General features: G+C 41.0%; 1 protein-coding gene across 7 annotated transcripts in view; it reads left to right on the plus strand.

Annotated features, from left to right (window-relative positions):
* aplp2 (amyloid beta precursor like protein 2) overlaps nt 1-20,604 on the plus strand; it is a 53,189-nt gene extending 32,585 nt beyond the window's left edge. The window contains exons 4-18 of one of the 7 annotated variants that reach the window (XM_006796664.3): nt 3,254-3,366; nt 5,337-5,554; nt 5,775-5,971; nt 6,358-6,525; nt 8,149-8,282; nt 8,687-8,761; nt 9,080-9,238; nt 10,318-10,446; nt 12,751-12,850; nt 13,583-13,756; nt 14,449-14,484; nt 15,647-15,729; nt 16,769-16,846; nt 18,121-18,276; nt 18,540-20,604. In XM_006796664.3, the coding sequence (XP_006796727.1) occupies nt 3,254-3,366; nt 5,337-5,554; nt 5,775-5,971; nt 6,358-6,525; nt 8,149-8,282; nt 8,687-8,761; nt 9,080-9,238; nt 10,318-10,446; nt 12,751-12,850; nt 13,583-13,756; nt 14,449-14,484; nt 15,647-15,729; nt 16,769-16,846; nt 18,121-18,276; nt 18,540-18,641 (1,922 nt within the window). In that variant the 3' untranslated portion in view covers nt 18,642-20,604. The remainder of the gene's footprint in view (nt 1-3,253; nt 3,367-5,336; nt 5,555-5,774; nt 5,972-6,357; nt 6,526-8,148; nt 8,283-8,686; nt 8,762-9,079; nt 9,239-10,317; nt 10,447-12,750; nt 12,851-13,582; nt 13,757-14,448; nt 14,485-15,646; nt 15,730-16,768; nt 16,847-18,120; nt 18,277-18,539) is intronic. The other 6 variants (XM_006796665.3, XM_006796670.3, XM_006796668.3 and 3 more) reach the window with 6 other exon arrangements.
* Nucleotides 20,605-21,347: the final 743 nt, after the last annotated feature.

Here is a 21,347-nt window from a genome sequence, read left to right on the forward strand (position 1 = left end):
TAATAGGTTTATATGAATAATGCAAGTGCTAAGGAAGAAGCTCAGTGTAAAAGGAGAGAGATGGGTTGTGCTGTAGTCCATCTCTCTCCATGCAAAGGCTCAGAGCCACAATCCCTCCATGTTTCCTGTCCTCAAACAATGGCTCTGCAAATGAATGCGATTTTTGTTCCATGGCGCTTTAATCCCTGCAGCATGATGTCTTTGTCAGACGGGTCAGGATTATTTTAGAGACTTTTTTATTATTATGTCTAGAATGGTAAAAACGGTTATTGCACATGTGTGACGCTGGTGTTTGTTGGTGTGTCTCTTACATAGTGATTAAATTGACTGCAGACTGCATGTTGTTGGGAAAAAAATATAGGTGCACTCTTTATATTTGCAAACACTGATTTATTGAGACAACTTTACATTTGCATTTTGGTTTTATAGATCTAGGGGCTTAAATTCTGCTGCCCCTGGTAGCTGTCTCCAATATGGCATCATTTATTTGAGGCATATTAAAGCCTATATAAGATACTTTGTTGACTTTTCAGGAGGCAAAGCCATGTTTAGGTGGGTGGGAAATGTACATAATTGCATAACATTTATGCACGTGGCACATTCTTTGCTTTTCCTGTTGACTAAGTCTGTTGGTGGAACAAAGGGCAGGATGCACAGTGACAAGTTCAGTTGTCGTGCTGTTGTGAATACACTGAAAATGTGTACAAAAAAAGCTTATCTGTTAGTATTCCATTATGGCTTGAAAAATGTCTTGCAGAGTCAGAAATAAGTCTTCAGGCCATCACAAAACATTTTCTAGGGTCTAAAACCAGTAGTTAAATGAAGTGTTCTTCCCATTATGTATCATCGAACTCCAGCTACTTCCTGATTTTAGAAATGTCTGGTTCCCTCTGCTTTAAAAAAAGCACAATCCAAATGTAAATGACAGGTTAGCCAAGAAATCAAAAAGAACTTCACATTAAACGAGCTATATGGCTTAAAATCAGACAAAGCAACAGGTGCATGCATGTATTAATAATATTCATCTAATTTATTTTAACATCTGTTGATGAAGAAAAATTATGTATTTCAAACTATTTTTGTCCAGGAAACACTCATTTTTTTCCATCCATATTTCTATTTGAATTCAGGGTGTAGAAATAATCACTGAAATTAATGACAGCAGGTTTCACCTTGAGAGTCCTTGAAACACAAAGGCTATGCGCTATGATTTAGCACCCTGCAGCACTGAGAGGATCTTCAGTACATGCCTTATATTCATTCAGTGCAGCCAGACTAGGAATTTGACAGTGTTAGCAAGGGCATCTGATAGATGGCAGGTTAAAGGAAAAGTGGATGAATAGAGTATGTGGAGAGGAGGTCACAGAAATAGAAGAGTATATGCTCTTATGCTCACACTTGCAACTACACAAACTGATAATGCAGAGAAAACTCACGGTGCTGGGTTTCTTGCAGTGAGCAAGGCACAGCTGCTCACCGAACACCATCATCCATCACCCACTGCAGTGTGACTGCACACGGCATCTGCTTGAAACCCACTCCGCCTCACAACCAGAGAAGCCTCTGAGAGTGAGCGGACGAAATGAAAGCACAAGTAAATGAATCGCTTAGCATCCGGTGGAGAATATATGGAGCTGAGGGTTACGGGGAGTCATATTCGTCCTTGAGCTTCTCCGTTTCTCTGGAAAGGAGGCCAGAGTTAGTAAAGCGGAAGGCAATTTAAATCATTAGCAGCAATGAAATAAAATAAAAGTTGTTCTCCTACAAAGTGAGCAAATGTCATGGTTAGAGCTCTACTTGCTTAAAAGTGGAGGACAGAAATATCAGCAGCAAATCCATAAAAATGAAGGGAGTAATCATGCAGAATGGGCACGTCAAGTGTTTATTTTATAATAATTGTGTTATATTATTGGGCTTGGCTGTTCTATTATTCTACTGTAATGCCCTGTGGAGTCATGACAGAGCTAATTTTTACCCCTTAACAATATATAGAATTGCAGATATATGGGACAGAAATTGAGCTATAAAATGTGGTGAAATAGAAGTAGTGCAAGAACAAGTAATGAGAATAAAGGGTATAAAATGTTCAGTGACAGAAGTGTCAAACAAAGCCAGGAATCATATCTTCATTGAAAGCCAGAAGACAGATAAAATGTTAAATCAGATGCATTCAGTATTCTGTTGAATCATTTTGTGCCAACCAGCAATTGCACAATTACTTAGATGCAATTGATGTGTCTAAGTAGAGAACCTGGATAAATCTGCTTAACCACTGGTGGGTATAAAGCAGACGGGGGTCTGAAGGGGGGGTGGTGAGAAGCAGCTGCTGAGTCCTCTACTATTTCAGGCTCTCTTCTCTTCCTATCCTACCCTCTCATTTTCCAAAACACTGCTTTTTCGCCCTCTACCCGCCTGCCTCGCCTCGCCTGTGCTCCAGCAGGCCTGCCTGAGGCCGAGTTTAGGGCGAACCACTAAATGAGCAGTTATAGGACAGCTCCCAGCCCTCATCGTGAAACCTCTAGACCCTGATTTGTGTGCTTTCAGCCCGCCCTCTAAACCTTCTATTCATTGGGCCCTCTTTTTCTTTCCCTGCCTGGCTGCCTGGCTTTCCATCTGTTTCTGGTGGCCATGGCTCTACCTGAGCAACTTGTCACACTGCCAGCATATGAGCAGTCACTGTCCTTTTTTAATCTTTCTTATGACCCCTGCACCATTTTCTCAGACGTGCATGTTTTTTTCTTTTTTCATCCTAAATCTATTCATAGGAACTCACAGGAAACCTTTCAAGCCATTTATTTCTTCCAGATCCTCTTTCTGTCAGCTCGCTCTATGAATAAAACATCGCTGAATTGAATTCATCAAGCAAATGATGTCATTTTCTTGCAGGAAGAGCCTGGACTACCTTAAAAGAGTCACAGTGTGAAACCTGATTTTCTCCACTGCCATTTTGATTGCAGATGGGTAACAGATGCAGCTATAGAAGGGAGATGAATCCCTCTCAGGTTCTGAGGCAGCTACAAGTACCAAATGCCCTCTCTGTTATACCGCTGGAATGAAGTATCTAGGACCAGGCAGCTATGAATTATTGAATCTTGGCCCCCTTTTTTGCTCTTCATCTATTCCTTTTTAGTCCGACTATGAGATATTTTTATAAACCCTGGCAGTGCTGTTAGGCAGTGATTAGGCTTTTTTTGGACAGATTGGTGGTGTGAATAACAGGCATATTGGTCCATTTTCTGTTTTGCTGTTACAGTGGGCGAGTTTGTGAGTGACGTCCTTCTGGTTCCCGAAAAGTGCAAGTTCTTTCACAAGGAGCGTATGGACATGTGCGTCAGCCACCAGCAATGGCACAGTGTGGCCAAAGAGGTAAGGAAGGAATTACCTCACAGGAAATGGTGGGAGGCTGTCTATCCTGTGGGAAGACGTTGTTAGCTTTAACTCGCAGATTAAACAAGTCTCTTCTTCCTGTCATACGGATCGTTCTTATATTACTTGCCCGTATTTCCACTCTAATGTCTTTCCACCTGTCTCTGAGAGTCTCTGAGGTCCTCTGATCATAGGCGGATGGGGAGTCCTCACATTTCAGCTGTTAATCAGATTAGTGTTGTGGCTGTAATGCAGCTAATCCCACAGGGCGGCTCCAGAGCCACCCCTTAGGGGGCCAGTATGACCACGGCTCACAGAGCCAATCATGTCACTCCCTGCCTCATGCGCCCTCAGTCCTACAGTCCAAAAAAAAAAAAAAAAATAGGCCAAAGACTGAGTATCATCTTCAGCTTTAGTTTGTGGGGCATCCAAAACAACCTGTAGTCGATAACAAATATGTTACACCTAAGCACGGATAAATCTTGGCAGAGGGAATAAGTGAGTAAGAAAAATGCTTCAAAAACAATCTCACTCCCTCACCACCTGCCACTGGGATGTTCTTAAGCAGTGGAGTTTCTCAGCCGCCATCAATTAGAGCGAGCTTGCACTCGGTGCTTGCATCAGCATTGCTGAAAAATAGCTTGGCAGTTGAAGGACTACATGACTTTTTATCGTACCAGTCAGTATGTGGCTGAAGAACGAGCTCTGTCCTGCTGGTGGAGAAACCTCCTCTACGCAGCACTATTCTTGAAGTTAGAATAAACAATGAAATTCAGCTTACATATAAATGTTCTTACAGTTCTTACAGTGCTGGGGAAAAGTATTTCCCCCTTTTCTGAATTGCTTTCTCTTATTTTGCATTAGAGGTGGGAATCACCATACAACTCACGATACGATATTATCACAATACTTAACGCACGATACGATATTATTGCAATTTTTTAAAATATTTTGCGATATTCAGATTCTGTACATAAAGGTAAACTTTATCAATATTCATTTTATCTAATATCAAAGTCTCACACTCAGTCTTTCTCTCATTTCAGTTTTATTGGTGACAAACTGAACGGTTTGTATTACAGTCTAGTCCAACTTAACTGAACGTAACCATCTGGTACAATTATAGCTATTCTGAACTATGCAATTTATGAAAACTATGCAGCCCCTTCAGCAACTGAAGAATTTGAAAGTAAATTAAAACAACATATAATTTTACATTAAATAAAAAAGTTTTAAACTGAATTAAAATAAAACATGTCTTAAATTAAAATAAGTAAACTGTCATGTTTATTGCTGCCAAAAAAAAAAAGTTAAACACATTTGGACAGTGAAGGAATGTCAGGATTCTTGCTCAGAAAAAGGATCAACATGCTCTGAAGTCAGAGCATGTTCCAGGCCACGAAAAAATTGTTTGTAACAAAATATTGATTTCTGCTGTCCCTGTATCGATACATTATTAGCAAACAAAATATCACGATGCTACACAGTATCAATTTTTTCCCCCACCCCTATTTTGCATATTTGCCACACTTGTATATTTCAGATTCATCAGACATATTTAGTAAATGTGAGACGAGCCTTTTTGTTCTTCTTAGTCACCAGCGATGTTTACATTGGAGCTCTCCTACGAATGCCATTGTTGCCTAGTCTCTTACTTATTGTTGAATTGAGAACACGGAGCTTAACTGAGGCGAGTGAGGCCTACAGTTCTTAAGATATTTCTGTGACCTCCTGGTCTTGGAGTAATTTTAGAAGGTTAGCCACACCTGGGAACGTTCACCACTGTTCCAAGTTTCCTCCTTCCATAACTCACATACTCCTTTATCAGGCCAGGCTTTCGTTGATGCTGAGGTCTTTTAAAATTGTCTTGATTAATAAAAGTTCAGCAAATATCACTTTGTCAAAGTTAAAGTTGGTAAATTGGAGAGTGACCGACCCCGTGACACGTGCCCTTTTCTTTTACCCCCCAGGCCTGCGGCAAGAGCTCCATGGTGCTGCACAGCTATGGCATGCTGCTGCCCTGTGGCATCGATAAGTTCCAAGGCACAGAATACGTGTGCTGCCCCGCCTCTCGCACAGAGTCCACCCAACCTTCCCTCCCCTCCCAGGAGGATGACGACGATGAAGAGGTAGAGGATGAGGAGATTGACGAGATGGACCTGGATGAAGAGGAGGCTGTCGAGGACAGGTGAGCAATTGCGAAGGTGGAGGGCCGACTGCATCTGGTTGTGTTCATGAAATATTGCAAGCAAAATATGCGCTGCGTTGGGAAGGGCGGATGTAACTGGCCATCTGGATGAATTAAAGTTTCGTGACATTGATCCATGGCAGCTGCTCTGTCTCTCTTGATAAATCACTCCTTTCGATGGCTTACACCCCTTCACTTAACCGACTCTTTCCCTCATCAGCGAGACACCAGCTGACGAGCAGCCCACACAGAAGGAGGAATTGGTAGATGAGGATGAAGATGATGAGGTGGAGGACGAGGAGGAGTACCACTACGTCTATGAGGACGAGGAGGCTGACAAGGAGGATGAGGATGAGAAGAAAGAAAGCAAAATGTCTGACAACCAGGATGAGGACAAGATTCTACAAGAAGTGAAAGGTTTGTAATGTGCTGTTAGATGCTTTCATATCATCCACTCAGCCCCCCTCCATCTAACTCTCCCTTTATAGGCACTTGCCACTACCTACATCTTAAATATAATCAAACCTTTTCAACCTTTCAGCTAGATCCAGTTATACCTAAATCCCCACCGGTCTGTAATTAGATAAGCTGAGCTCACACCAGATACTGTGATGAACTGTTCTTCTTGTATCAAACTGAAGGGACATATCACCCTTTCTCATTCTTAGATAGGTCCAGCTCAGGCTGAACAGAAAGGAGGTTATGAATCATGTTATTATCTAGTTTCTGTAGTTTTCTGAGTGTTTTTAATTGAGACTGCTGCCCAAAATGGCTGGTTGATCTAACAAGCTGTCCTCTGGCAGCGGTGTGCACCCTGGAGGCTGAGACCGGCCCCTGTCGTGCCTCCATGCCCCGCTGGCACTTCGACATGAGCCAGAGGAAGTGTGTGCGCTTCATTTACGGTGGCTGTGCCGGCAACCGCAACAATTTCGACTCAGAGGAGTACTGCATGGCCGTGTGCAAACGTCTGAGTAAGTCTCACGTGACAGAGGCCGCTTTAACAAACCCTCCGCTCTCTTTATCTGTTTGTGTCTTTGCTGCAGACTTCCCACTGAAAGCCTTCGAGGAAATTATAGATGTAGTAATCAGAACACCTGTTCTGCAGTCTCTCACTGCTCCAATCGCTATAGCCGTTCTTTCCACGTTACTTCACAGCCACGTCTCCTGAATATACTCTAAGCTGTTCTCTTTTGCTTTATTTTTCCAAACAATTATTTTTTTTATTAATTATTTCAGTTTAAAAAAATCATATCAAAAGTGACAGAATCTTCTTGGTGCAAAGAAGGTATTTTTTTATAATTAGTTAAATTAGTTGAAATAAATTTAAATGCGAGTCAGATTTTGTTTGATATTTAAATGATGATCTAAACCAATTCTTTAAATTACCATTGATTTGCTTCTTCTTAATCCATCAGATTTCATCCTTGCATCACTACACATAATGACATTTTTCATTTACTTTTTTTATGAAATAGTCTATTTGTAAAGACAAGATATAGCAGGTTCATTACTTTAGTGAAACGCTCTACTAATTTTGAACTGCAGATATTTTCCATATTAGTATTATCTAGTAGAAAGAAATCACATTTTCATTAGGTTTCATTTGAATGTAAAATTACTTGAATAAAAGATTAAATACTGGAAATTTTATTTTCTTCCAGTCTTCTGCCTGACTGTCAAATCTCTGTTCTCTGTAGCAGTAAAAGAGAAAACTGTAAAACGCATTTAAAATTGAAACTAAATTTCAATTTAAAAAAAAACACTCATACTTTCCCCTCAGTAGTGTTCTTCTTTCTTCTTCTTTGACGGTCAATGTTTGCTCCCAGCATGAGTTTGTTTCTGTCTGTCTATCAGCAACCTGTCTCTTCTGATCACAGAGCACTGCAACTATTTTTGTTAGAAACCACCAGCATATGTCAGTCAGTAGCCCCTTTTTTTGCGCCTGCAGTGATTTACTTCCCATCAGGTTAGACATAGTTTACAGTTGTAACCAACTGGATTTTTTTTCTCCATTTTTAGGGACTGAAGCGGCTAAATTTAGGAAAATAAAGGTCCTTATTTTTAACCCATTCCTCTTTTTAAAAGATGATGGTGCCAAAGTGCTTGAGGTGTCTTTCTATTTGCCAGCCTGAAGCAGGACTGTTTTTGCAAGTTGCAGGGATATGAGGAGGGAGCGGTGCGTGACTGTATAGAACAGAGCCCTCTGGCTTCACCCCCTGTGACCCAGTTGTCAAATACGGAGATATTTCTATTAGTGGCGGAGATGCGACCTGTCAGCAGAAAGCCGATTGGAAGATGAAAAGAACTGAAATGGAAAGACTGTCAGATTCTCTTAAATTTATCAGACTTACTGAGGGTGGAAGAACGCCAATGAGAGGAGTGCATCTGTGAGGATTTAGGTCCGGCGTCAATCTCCTTTCGCCTTTCAGCTCTCTTTCTCTCTGTGCCCAGTTGTCTGCCTGTGTGTCTGTCTTGCTGCCTACCTGTTTCTGCCAGGATCAGCTGGTCTGCTAGCCCGTCGCTCTATGTGTGTCAGTCTGTCCGGTTGTCAGTTTGCTGCCCTGACCTCTCGCCATCTGTGTCTGACTTTGCAGCCATGCCCCCGACTCCTCAGCCCACCGACGACGTCGACATCTACTTTGAAACCCCCGCCGACGACAAGGAGCACAGTCGTTTCCAGAGAGCCAAGGAGCAGCTGGAGATCAGACACCGTAACCGCATGGAGAGGGTGAGTTTACCGGCAAGAATCAGGACGCTGATTCCTGAGAGGCAATATGTAAGGATCTTTCCACTCGGCTGCACTGTGTGGCCGCATTGTACATGATCGCAGATGCTTTGAAGAGATTTATTTCAGTAAAGCTGGTAGCTTTTTTGTTGCATCATTGGCAGTCAAATAGATATTTGTAGGAGGAAAATGAGCAAGTGTAACATTTATTATCTATGTTGTTTTTTTTAGATGTCATATTAATCAGAACATCTGAATTTGAGATAACAAGAAACAAAGTCATACTTTATCAGTTTCTTACCTACCTGGTATTGTTTTCCCAACAAAATAGCAGTTTTCTGAGTCATAGTAGGACTGCTTTTATCTCCATTTCACTTCCTTCCCTCTCTATGCACTTCTCTCTCCAGGTAAGAAAAGAGTGGGAAGAAGCTGATCGCCAGGCTAAGAACCTGCCCAAGGCTGAACGGCAGACATTGATCCAGGTAAGACACTGATCCTTTCCCATGGGAGTCGCCCCTCCCCTCGGTTTGTCCCTTTGTTTGAATGAGGGATGATGGCTTGGGTCCCTCACTCCCTGTACCATTAAAGATCCCGTTTCCCTGGCTGTTCCATCTTTATCGCTCTAAGGCTAAATGAGGACATTGTTTGAACGGGAAACCTTCTAAATGAGTCCCCAAGTCCCTTAACAAGCCTGGAAGGCGACATGAATGAAATTGAGACTTGTGTTTTTCTGTTAGTAGAAACTGAAAGAGTGCCGTGCAGTTTAGTGTGCATATGTAAGATTTTGAACTGGTTTACAGCACTTCCAAGCTATGGTGGAGTCCCTGGAGGAGGAAGCAGCCAGCGAGAAGCAACAGCTGGTGGAGACTCACCTCGCCCGGGTAGAGGCCATGCTGAATGACCGGCGCCGTCTGGCCTTGGAGAACTACCTGGCTGCCCTGCAGGCTGACCCCCCCAGGGTAAATGGCACACACCTGCCTCTCAGAGCAACTTTGACATCTGGATGTTTCTTTTTTCCTTTCCGTAGTCAATTTGAAAATAAATCTACGCGTATATTTCTGTCAGGCCACATTTACCACCAATTGCAGCTAATCTCATATCCTGCTAAAAAGAGCCTCTGACAACTTGCAGTCTCTCATGAAGAGAATGGATTACTGCACCCATAAAAACACATATCCCCAAATCCCCCAAAGCACAAAGTCAATCACATTTCACCCTACAGCTATAATCCTTGTGTCAAGTTATTTTTAATTCCTTTTATCTAATAGACTTTTGATGCTTTTTCCCAGCACACAGTTTGGCACTCGGTTAGAAGGTGCTGGTCACCTTTCCAATACCACTAATGTTAGGTTTATCAGCAAAAAGGGAATGATTTAATGCCTTCATTTGTTCTCATTTCAAGTTTAATGACGTTGCCAGATTTAAGAGCACAGCTTTCGTTTCACCTCCAAAACTGTTAATTGCGTCATCTGTAGTCTGATGCTATTTCTGTATCTTCTGCAGAAGATTTTATGTTATGTTTTATGTGAAGTTAATCATTTTGCATTTCAAGCCAGCATTCTCATTGTTCTTCTCCTCGGATATATGACGAGGAAGAGAAAAACAATTTTCACTTATTTTATGTCTAACATAAAGCTAAATGGGTCATTTTTAATGAGAGTCTAAGGAGCTTGGAAAGAAAAGCGTCTGGACTAGCTCCTACGATGACCTGGATGACTGAGAACCTTCACAGACTCTTTAATGAGAGGCACATAACAACAAAAGGGCTTGTCATTTTGAGGATTGGCTTCTTAAATAAACTTAAATTTGATTACATTTGAATCCTATGAATGAAACATTTGGCTGAATGAAAACAATGAATATCACTTTTTGGTTGATAATTAAAACTTAAAAGGGAAATGCATTACAATGCATGTCAATTATACTCTCACGAAACAGGAATATTCAATCATGCAACAGCCAGTGTTATACAGAAATGTTTCCAAGGCCATATTGTACCATTCGACCCAACTGATCACCCTGCCCCATTTTTCCGCAGCCCCACCGCATCCTGCAAGCCCTGAGAAGGTACGTCCGTGCTGAAAACAAGGACCGCCAGCACACCATCCGCCACTACCAGCATGTTCTGGCTGTTGATCCTGAGAAGGCTGCTCAGATGAAGTCACAGGTCAGTGGGTTTGTTCCTGATAATTATCACTATATCACTAATACAATACATTTGATTTAGGTTAAGAATTGTCAGGGCCCAGAGGTAATGACATAAAATCCCCACATTATGAACGTGTGATTCAGGAAATGTTTATCTTTTTTTTGTTAGAATTAATTAGATTAAAACAGCTAATCATTTATCAATGCGTAGTATTTTGCATTTGTACAGTTCAATTTTCTTAATTGGTCCCTGCAGCTGGTTTTGACAATGAAGATGTAATGTATTGGACACCGTCTCAATAAATCTGAAACCGCATGCCGAGCCAATCTAAGATTATATACTCCTATTCCTGCTCAGACAAGGCAGGGATAATGATGTCTCCTGCTCCTTTCTGGCCTGTTTGTAAGTGTGTAGGAGGTAGAAAGAGTGTCTGTTGCTCTTAGCTGAAGCCCAGGAGGAGTGAGTAGGCTTGCCTGATGGAGGGAGGGCGAGTGCTTCATTCAGTTAAGCCTCAGCCGAAGATTAACATTGCGCAGGTCTTGTGTAATGCTGGACTCTGAGCGGCTGCACGGGGATTTGGCTAGAAGCTCCTCTATTAGATGTGCTCGTCTCCGTGTGTGTTTGTGTGTGTGTGTCAGTGCCCTTCGACACCATTTATCCTCCACCATTACTGATCATGCAGCAGATGGATGAAAGACACAGACAACAGAGGAACGGAAGAGTTTCTTTTAAGATAAATAGGTGGATCTGGGAGATGGTGAAGAAAAAACGATCTATGCTGTTGTGCCCTGACAATTTATGTATTTTTTTTTTTTTTTGCCAAGCCTAGAGCCTCTGTCTTCCTAGACTTATTTTCAGTTTTACCCTCACCTGTCTGACTTTAGTACGGTTGCTTGATGCATCAAAATTGCTTTTTCCAACATGGGGACAATGTTGTCTCCTTAATCAGAAATGCTTCTTAGACACAGACAGGAAGGTGCCAGCGGGCTGCAGAGCACCTTTAATAGGGAAAGGTGCATCATTGCCATCTGTTGCTGGCGCTGGTGCACTGCAGCCATGTGCTGGAAGATTAAAGCAGTCAATCATCATAGTTGGAAATAAACACCGGTTACCTGCCAAAAGCTGGTCAGCTTTGTCTGTGGGGGCTTTTTATTTCCTGCCAACCATTTTGGCAGCAAGAATACTGAAATATTTCTCCTCTTCAAACATCATGTTGTTTATAGAAATAGTGGTAGTGACTGGAAATGTTTTTGGACACGCCACATTTTTTAAAAAATCTTTTCCATCAAACGTTGCTTTTATTTTTGCAACACTGTGATATGGTGGCGATCATTGGGGCCGACAGGCTGCAGATCCTGTCAGAGCGGCTCGGAGCTTCAAGACTAATTTGAATATTACACGCAGCGACTTGTTTTATGTTTGGAAGTCAGCTGGCTGTGAGCGAGTCTGGATTCATCTCAGGGAATATGCACACTTCCTGAAAGCGCAATTCTTCTCTGAGGCGGCTCTGTTTAATTGTGTGGTCATGAAAAGCCCTCTTTAGTTTAGTACATAAATATACTAGTTGGAGAACAGAGAGCTGTCTGCCCTCAAGTTTGTACTGTATAGTGATTCATTACATTTGGGGAAATTTTTAAGTCAGTTTCAGAAACACTGATAAATAGCCTTTTCACTTCACATGGGGCATTAGATCTTCTCCTTTTGTGTCCTTTTCCCAACTTTTCCCTTTTCTTTTTTGTCATTATTTTCCTTCAGATTTCAGTTAGATTCTACCTCCATATCTGAAGATTAATTTTAATCTTTTCACACACAGTGACCTCGTGTCACTGTCAACAGCTTCTCTGTGCAAATTTCCAAACATGAAAAGTCAATGCTGTGATCTGAGATATTATTAGGTGACAAAAGGTAACCAGTGGCAATAAAGAGGGATTTTCTGGGATAATCATGTTTTTTTTTTTTGTTTGTTTTATTTTATCTTAACTGGTATATATTCACAGATATATTCACTGGTTTAATGTTACAGTAATTGAAATGTGTTAAATACCATAAAATTGGCCATTTAAACTAATGTTTCATGATCCAGAAACATAATCCTTCTTGATCATTATTAAGGATTTTTAGGTTTCCTATAAAATTATAAATTGAATTAAATTATGTGTCTTAAATGGGGAAACTCTTTCGGGAGTCTTTGGGAACTGATGCTGAATTTGAATTATCAAAGCGCTTGTCTCCAATTAGTGGATTGGTTTTAATTAAACTAAATAGAATCATGTGCTAATTTCTTTTGTCACGTGATACCCTGTTTGTTTGTTTTTAATTCAGGTGATGACTCACCTGCGAGTGATCGAGGAGAGGATGAACCAGAGTCTGTCACTGCTCTACAAAGTGCCATATGTGGCCGAAGAGATTCAGGATGAAATTGGTGAGTCCTGTTCAGTGAAAGATCCCTGGGCAACTTGATGAAGTCAGATTAAAAACAGCAATGGAAATGTGCCAGAAAGAAGTCAGTACGTCACATTTTCTCTGGCTCATTTGGGACCTTTTACTTGTATCCTTTGCCATTAGTCTCTTTGTGCAGAAGGAAATACAAACACTAAAAGAAACCAGATGGAAGGTTTTAGCACTCCAATTATTAAAAACAGAGAAAAGGCTGAGTTGTGGAAAATTGAATACAGCTATGCAGCTGTATATACAGCTATTACTCTGTTTTTAAGGCGCCTCTGCTCACAACCCCTCATTTTTCCAATTAGACCTGTCGGGACGTAGCGGTGCAATTTAAAGCAGACGGTGTCCACTCATTAAAATATTTTTTCTTTTGTTTCCTTTGCTCCGTTAAAGGAGCCATAATATAGTGATGCAGCACACGTTAAAGTGGAGTGGGTGCAGTGACAGAACTGGGTCACAGCTTTCACCGTGCAGTGTTCTGTTGGGAGTTGTGCAGATTTACACGGAAAATAGCTCTCAGAAAAATAATAATTGGTAGTTAGCAGAAATGGGAACAGACGTTTCTTGCAGCAGTTCTGACTGCTGGGGGAAAATATGCTAACAGTAATCAATGAAGCTTATTTTAGAAACCGCTGCTGCTGCCGTGTCCCCGGTTTACAGGTGTCGGCATGCCCCAGGTTTATACTCTGTCATTTGCCCTTTTCTGCAGATGAGCTACTCCAAGAGCAGAAAGCTGACATGGACCAGTTCCTGTCATCCATCTCAGAATCACAGCCAGATGTCACCGTCTCATCAGAGGAGAGCGTGGAAGTCCCTTTGTCTGAGGGCAAACCCTACCGGCCCATCCAGGTCACATCCTTGGGGTCCCGTCCAGATCCAGAGGGTGAGCAGCTCCAGCCTCAGACACAGTCACGAGCAACATCGTGAACAACGCTGTGGCTGTGAGGAGAACAATAGGCCTTACGCATAAGTCTTTCTGAAGGGCAGTGGTGACGAAGCATGTTGCAGTGAAAGAGAATAAGTTTACATTGTGTTTTGAGCCAAGCAAATGTGCACTGTAGTCCACGGTTGAGACTTATCTGCGCCTGCATATTTCCCACTGGCTTAGCCTTCAACACAGAACTGCTAAGATTTTTTTTAAAAGTCACAAAGCCTCAGGGTCTGATACTAAGCTTGAGCCAAAAGCAAGAGCGAAAGAAACAAGCAGTTATGGTTCTATTCTTTTTTACATCTGCGCCAATCAAAAGATTGAATCCTCAAGGAGAGAAAAAATGATGGATGGAACGCTTCCAGCGAGAAGGAAGGCAAATTACTAGTAAAGCCCCGAGCAACATTTAATATCCAAACCAACAGCCCAGAGGGCTTAGACAGAGCTAGCCAATTCTAAAATGGCTCCATTTCTGGAGTTTAGTTATCTTTATCATTTATTTTTGGATTCTTCCCTGCTGAACTCTTCCTAATCAATTAACACAGCTTGATAATCCTGCCTTTTCTCTTCTCACCTGAGTTCTTTTCTCTTCTCTCCTTTCCCTTTTCTGACCTTCTTTTTTTCTGTTGCTCATTTCAAATGCCAAGGCGATCTATCAGACTCCCCACGTGCCTTCAAGAAAGGTTGGTGCCTCTGTTGCATCTTGTTTTTCTGCCCCCACTCATTTCCCCAAGCCATTCCCATCTACTATTTTGTTTCACTCTGCTCCTTCTCCTCTTCCTTTCGGTATTCTTACTGTTTCTGTTTTATCCGAAGCCGTCTGGTTGTTTTCTACTTTTTTTGTTTCCGTTGGCCCCCAGCTACGTTTTGTGCTTTTTGTCATACTAGGATTATCACTTCATGGTAAATAACACATTCAGTGGCTTTGAAATCAGGTAGAGCTAGGTCACAATGTGCCCCGCGTCAGAGACACTGTTGTGTGTTCGTTGTCATCCTGTTCTCAGTGCATTTGTCAAAATACCGTAATTATTTCACCTCCCACAAACTCATTTCCCTCCTCAGTTTCCTACTTCCTGATAGAAGTTGGTAGATTTAGTGTCCCTGTTTGAGGCTCAGTGTTTCCTCTGCTGACCCACAGCCTGAAATACACAGTTTAATCTGTTGATAAATGACTTAAATTCTTCTTTTTTTTAAGCAAAATAGGAAAACTGCTTCAGGACTTATTAAATCTATATACATGAGTGGTCCCATTGTTCCCATGGTGCTGTGACTGTCATAGCTGGATATAAGATTATACGCAGCATGCAGTACAATCTGATAACCTGCACTGCCAGAGTGATTGGCACCACTGCTCAATGAGGCTTGCAAACGTGCATACTTAAGGCAATAAGCTGATACTGAATGTTACTCTCGTTACCTTTTCTGATGTGTTTGTCCCTGGTATGAAACTGTAAGTGTGGCATATATTTTTGAAGATTTGTATGAGTTGAACTACAGTGAGACGGTTATGTGAGGGATACAAAATACCAGGATATTCACAGTCGTTTAGTGGGGTCTCGTTCAGTGACTCACTGCATGTTTACAGAGAAATTGCAGATAAATGCAAAGCACCACTTCGAGGGGGCCTTTGTAGAAGGTCAGCGTCATGCTCACAGTGCTCGCTCTGTGCTGAAGGGAAGAAAGGTCTTTGTTGTTACCAGTGAACTAAGGAGACTGATGCAACGGGTGCGAGGACAGTAGCTGGATATCTATGTGCAGCTATCCACCACCGATACCGCCATCCCAGTTTGGTTGTTTGCTTGTGCTAACTTGCTGTTATTGACTGTGCTCCTTTACCTCCTCCAGGGTCTGCCATGTCTGGCTTAGATGGTTTAATTGGTGCTGAGGAGAGAATCATCAACAGCAAACCAAAGGTCAGCGAGAATGTGGTAAGAGCTCTATTGTCAGTTTGTGATTGCGTTCGTGCCTCAAAACATATTTTTCTTTCTGACTTGAGAGAAGCATTGTTAAAGCAAAACACAGGACACGAACAGTTAGATATCATTCCAGCAACCCCAGTTCGATACAGTTGTGCTGATGAGACAGATTAATGAGTACACTGTGCTTTCACATAGGTCTTAAGTTCAGCATTTAATGAGACAGATTATTCCAGTAACTATGTTGTCATAGTTACGGCTAACTAACACTGAGCTATTTGCGTGTCGGCGTTTGGCTTCTGCCAACCGACCCTCATTCAGATCAACTCTACACTTTGTTCAGCAGTCATCGCATGTTACTTTCCTTTGCCAAGCGCAGCAGTCTTCTTCATGGATTTCAAATTATGCTTGGCAGCTGTGTGCGCGAGTGTTATGTTTGCTGTTTCGCATGCTAATCCAACATCAACTGTAAAGCTGCGTGTACTTTTACGTGTCTGTGTTAATGTGAGTTATGCAAGTTTTTTGGAGTGCATGCATGTATTTTTTTGGAAATGCTAGTGGGTTGTTTTTTTGAAAGCAAAGCAATCTGGGGGAAAAAAAATGTAAAAACGGTGGTGACAGCTAAAATGTTCGTCGTGGTTATGTTCTGTGACAAACAGACTCTGGAGTGCTCTGTCTCTACAAACAGCAGATTTAGTTTCTGCCTCCTGAACACACCCACTCCACTCATAGTGCTTATTCTTCAGACCGGGGCTCTCAGTAATGAGAGGCTGACAGTCTGCTTAGAAAGACTTGTTAACTGTGTTCCTAGAAGAAAGTCTGTTGTTGATGCTTGCAACCCCCCCTCCCTCTCTCCTTCCAGTTTGAACAAGACAGCTCCAAATGTATCATCACCCAAACACAGATAATCCTGAACAGTTTACTGCGTTGCACATTCACACCCTCTCACTCTCCCCCGCCTCTCTCTTCCTATTTCTCTCTGTCGTACATGCACGATCTCACACACACGTTGTGGTGAGTGTAACCTGGGCTCCCCTGTCTGTGTTGACAGGTGATTGATGAGTCACTGGATGTTAAAGAAGTGGTTTACAGTGCAGAGAGAGTCAGCGTTATGCATGATGATGAGCTGGTGAGTACAGCAGCACCCTCCAAAGGGCTCTCTGGGGAACTGTAGTTATCAGTAGTGGGAGAAGATGAAAGAAGGAGGGAGTGTGGGAGTGTGCAAAGACACCAGTTCTGCAGCTGATGGTTGTGTAAATAAAAAGAACAGAATTTATTTTTTTAAAAACGACAACAACTGCACTGAAACAGACCCCTGAACCCCTCACTTTTATCACCATGTTTTGTTGAGGCTAACTTGTTTTGGTTATTTCTGCATGGGTGCATGCTTGTTATGTGACTGTATTTGAATGTACACATTGAAAATCTCAGTTCGTACGATGGATGTGAATCCACACAAACTGGGCGTGCTCAGCTTATGTGTGAGACCGAGCGGTGAAATCCCCTCCCCTCCCCCCCCCCCTTACCCCAGTGGCTGTCCACATATGATTAGTTTGTGTCATATGTGTCAGGTTAGATTGTGAAGATGAGCGGAGGTGACTGCGATTGTGTGCATATATCGAAACTAGCCAAGATACTACACAATCCTCCACAAAGAATACCTGGCATGCATGTGCACACACTATTCATGAGTCAATCGTGTCCCAAAGAACAAAAAAAAAAAAAAAAGATTTTGTCTCTATGGTTTCGTAACGTAGCTTAAAGAGTCGGCTCTTTCCCACTCAATTTATTTTCTCATTTTAAAGCAACTTTGAAGGATGGCTGAAATCTCATTTCAGTTCACTCTTGTTAATAATTTACTGTCTCGGGTTTTAAAGGGAAATTCTTACATGAATTACATTATGACTATTGATCGTGATAACAAATCACACCTCATGTCACAGTTGCAATTGATCTGATTTTATTGATTTAGCAGTGAACCACCTACAAAACTTACCCAAAAAACGATCGCTGCAAGCAGTTCTCTTTAAAGGGACAGAGAGTAAGCAAAGGCAGTAGCGCCTTGGGAATCTGTGCAGCTTTGGAGGCAAATTGCACAGCATAGCAGATCTACTTTCAAATGACACGTTTATATTCATGTTTCCACTCATTATATGCATATCACAGAAGTAGAAGCTACTACAAGATTCCTCTGTACCCTAAACATAAAAGGGTCCAGGGCAATCTTGTGTTCAGAATTGCTAAATAGAACGAGGTACGAGCTAGTACGTACATGAAGTGTCTTCATTATTGCAGAAAAACAACTTCACTGTTTCTTTTCATTGCTTCAGTGGTCTGCTGTGTTTGCATTTGTTGTCTCCTGACTGCTCTCCCTGTCTTTCCCTGACTCATTCTCCCTGTTAGGAGTCCTACCGCCCTCTGGGAGAAGACTTCAGCTTCGGTAGCAGTGCACTGATTGGCTTGCTGGTGATCGCGGTGGCCATAGCAACTGTGATTGTGACCAGCCTGGTGCTTTTGAGGAAAAGGCAATATGGCACAATCAGTCACGGCATTGTGGAGGTAAGCCACCTGTTATTTGAAGGGCACATAACCACACAGCAGAGCTCTCTAATTAACTGTGGCTCTTCTTATTGCAAGTATCAGCTAGCTATTAAATTTTTAGGACGTATATGATTAGAGCTGGATATGGAAATGCAAATTAGATTATTGTCCTCCTGCAGCATTTATGCATGCCACAGCATGAAGAGTTGTCATATGTAGGCCTTTGTGGTGGTCTTATTTTTAAAAAAGTGCATCTGTCTATCTATCTCTCTATCTTGCAGGTTGACCCCATGCTGACACCAGAGGAACGACACCTGAACAAGATGCAGAACCACGGCTATGAAAATCCCACCTACAAATACCTAGAGCAGATGCAAATCTAACCAGAGCCTACATGGGGTGCTGTAGAGTCTGATAAGAGGATGGCAACCGAGGGGGAGCATACTACTGACCAACACGATGCTATTGTTAAAATCATTTGCATACATCCAAACTCCATTTACTGGTTTGTTCAAAACAATCCTTAAGTAATGCTACTACTTCTACTACTGCTACTATTGTACTATAGTGCTCTTTTTGATCATGTTTCTTTTTAAAAGGTGATGTATTTGCCAGTTTGCATAATGGAAAATGTGATTCTGCAGATTTATCTGTAATTATCATACAGCTATCTCAGATCAAGATGTATAACATTTTTTTTCCGGACATTTCTTTATTTTATTTTATTTTTAAAGGCGAATCATATTAAATTTCATTATTTTTGAGCAGCCATCAATAAACCCGCTTACTAGACACTATGCTTTTGTTTCCCCATCATGCAAAGTGTCATTCATGCAGTTTCTGATGGTATTCTCAAAACTAATTGACGTTTTGTTCTTTTTCCTCTCGATAGATTGCTTGTATATGAAGGTTCTTTGTACCAATTAAAACGTTTAGTGAAACAACAACTGAGAAAAAAGTGAAATCATGAATTATTTACTTTCTGTTCTTTGTTATGATAACAAAATGCTGTATACATATACAACTGAAATATATATATAAGAATAGATGTTTTTATTCCACCTTTTTTCCCCCAGGGGAGACGTTATGAGTTGGTTTAGGGTTCTTAGCTTTGTGGTCGTGAATGTTTGCAGGCACACAATAAGAAAGCTTCGGGGAAGGTGTGCACAGGCCCCCAGCTCAAATACATCTCACAAACCCTGCTTCAAACCCCTTACTAAGTGAATGTGATGATGTATTCCCTTCTACCCACACAAATATTTTATCATTAGGGAAGTTCAGTAAATAAAAAGACTTACTGACATGTGTTACATAGTTGAATGTATTATGGAAGCCATTTCCATGCTATGTATTTTACAGACGCCCTTTGGGTTTTAATTTCAGTGTAGTGTCACATAGACTGAGGTGTGCAAAGACGTGCCACAAACAGACAATGCTTTGTTTTTAAAGGGGGTTCTTAAGTGTTGCACACATCATCTGAAGTAAAAACACAGTATAAGTGAGGCTACTCTGAATACAAATTTAGGAATGATGTGCATTCATATTCTAGCTAGTTTGCTGGTCATAAAGTAAAGAATAGTATGGAAACTTATAGCAGTACTAGTCCAGAGGCACAAATAAAACAATATGCGTAGTATGGAACAAGAAATCTAGGAAATGACTCAGTCTACCTTTTTGTGAAAAAAAAAAAGTATAAATTTTGGCTGGTAATAAAATTTTTGCTTTTTTTATTGGGATGTGTAACAAATTTTGCAGTGTTGATTTTAGGATTTTGGCACTGGGACATGCTTGGGCCGGCCATACATCAAAGCTACCTGAAAACAGTTTGGAGCTGGAGGGCTGTGCAGGCAGACAGAGACACACAGAAAGTTGAAGCTTGGAGAACTGGTTTCTGGAAGAAAGATTTTAAAAAAGTAAAAAACTTGTGTAATTTTACAGCTTAGAGATCGACACAAACAAGTAAACTGAATCCTAGGATCCTCTTTTCTCTCTCTTTATCTTAGTATTGTCTTTGTATGCCTGTATAGTTGATGTTGCAATCATGGCTTTTTTCCAGAGGATTCCATGTGGTGTGCATTGTTCTTATATGAAAAAAATATATATATATATATTTGAGTTTTTTTTCTTGTTTTCTATTTTTCTTTCTCTTCCTGTGACAGTATCTCTGTATGTGACTGTCTCACTATGCACCCAAACGGCTTCAATCTTGTAATAGCCTGCTTGATTGTGGAGGGGACTGGGAACTAATATTATGCATATTAGTGATTTAAAACATTTTGATTGACACCAGTGGAAACAGATTTATGGTTACAAGGGGGATACACGTCAATAAACTCACAACTTACATATGGGTGTGTTGTTTTTTGTTTCATAAATAGCTTTTTTTTTTTTTTTTTTTTTGTAGTGGGAGCAAAAGTTAATACTTAAGAAGTGCTTTAATTGGACTTTCAAAGTAGTCTACACATAAAAGCTCACGGTATAAATAATAATAACACTAATTTCTGTTTGATCGGCTGTCCAAAATGTAATCCTGTTTAGTTTAATGAAATCCAGAAAATATAAGCTTTAAGAAAACGGAACAGCCTATTTCTTTTTTTCATTGCACTAAAATAATCACTTCAATACGGAAGAGGATTAGGGCCACTGGGGAAAAAAATCTGAGAAAAAAGTCAGAATTCTGACTTTTTTTCTCAGAATTCAAGAAAAGAAGAAAAAAAGAAGAAAAAAAAAGACGTGCCCACTTTTTTTTCCCCGCAGTGGCCCTAATCCTCTTCCGTACTAGTTCAAAGAGTTCTCATTCATTTTCTGTATCAGACGGATTCATCAGTTTATATCAATCCGCCATGTTCTGCGGTTTGATACTCTGGTTGAATGAAATACGTCTCGCGGACTTGTTTCTGTTTGGCGGCATAACGAAACCGTTTCACTATAAGAAAAAAAAAAATGCAGGTGATTCAGAAGTGATTCATCACTGTTTCACGAATAAGCCCACGCAATCACATGACTGATACTAACTATAAGTGAAGCTTTAACATAATTATAAAAATCACACAATTAAATCATTGTCCTACTTTAATTATGCTGATATT

Source organism: Neolamprologus brichardi, chromosome 14 (genome assembly GCF_056152115.1).
Source record: "Neolamprologus brichardi isolate AB-2024 chromosome 14, ASM5615211v1, whole genome shotgun sequence".
NCBI classification, from domain to species: domain Eukaryota; kingdom Metazoa; phylum Chordata; class Actinopteri; order Cichliformes; family Cichlidae; genus Neolamprologus; species Neolamprologus brichardi.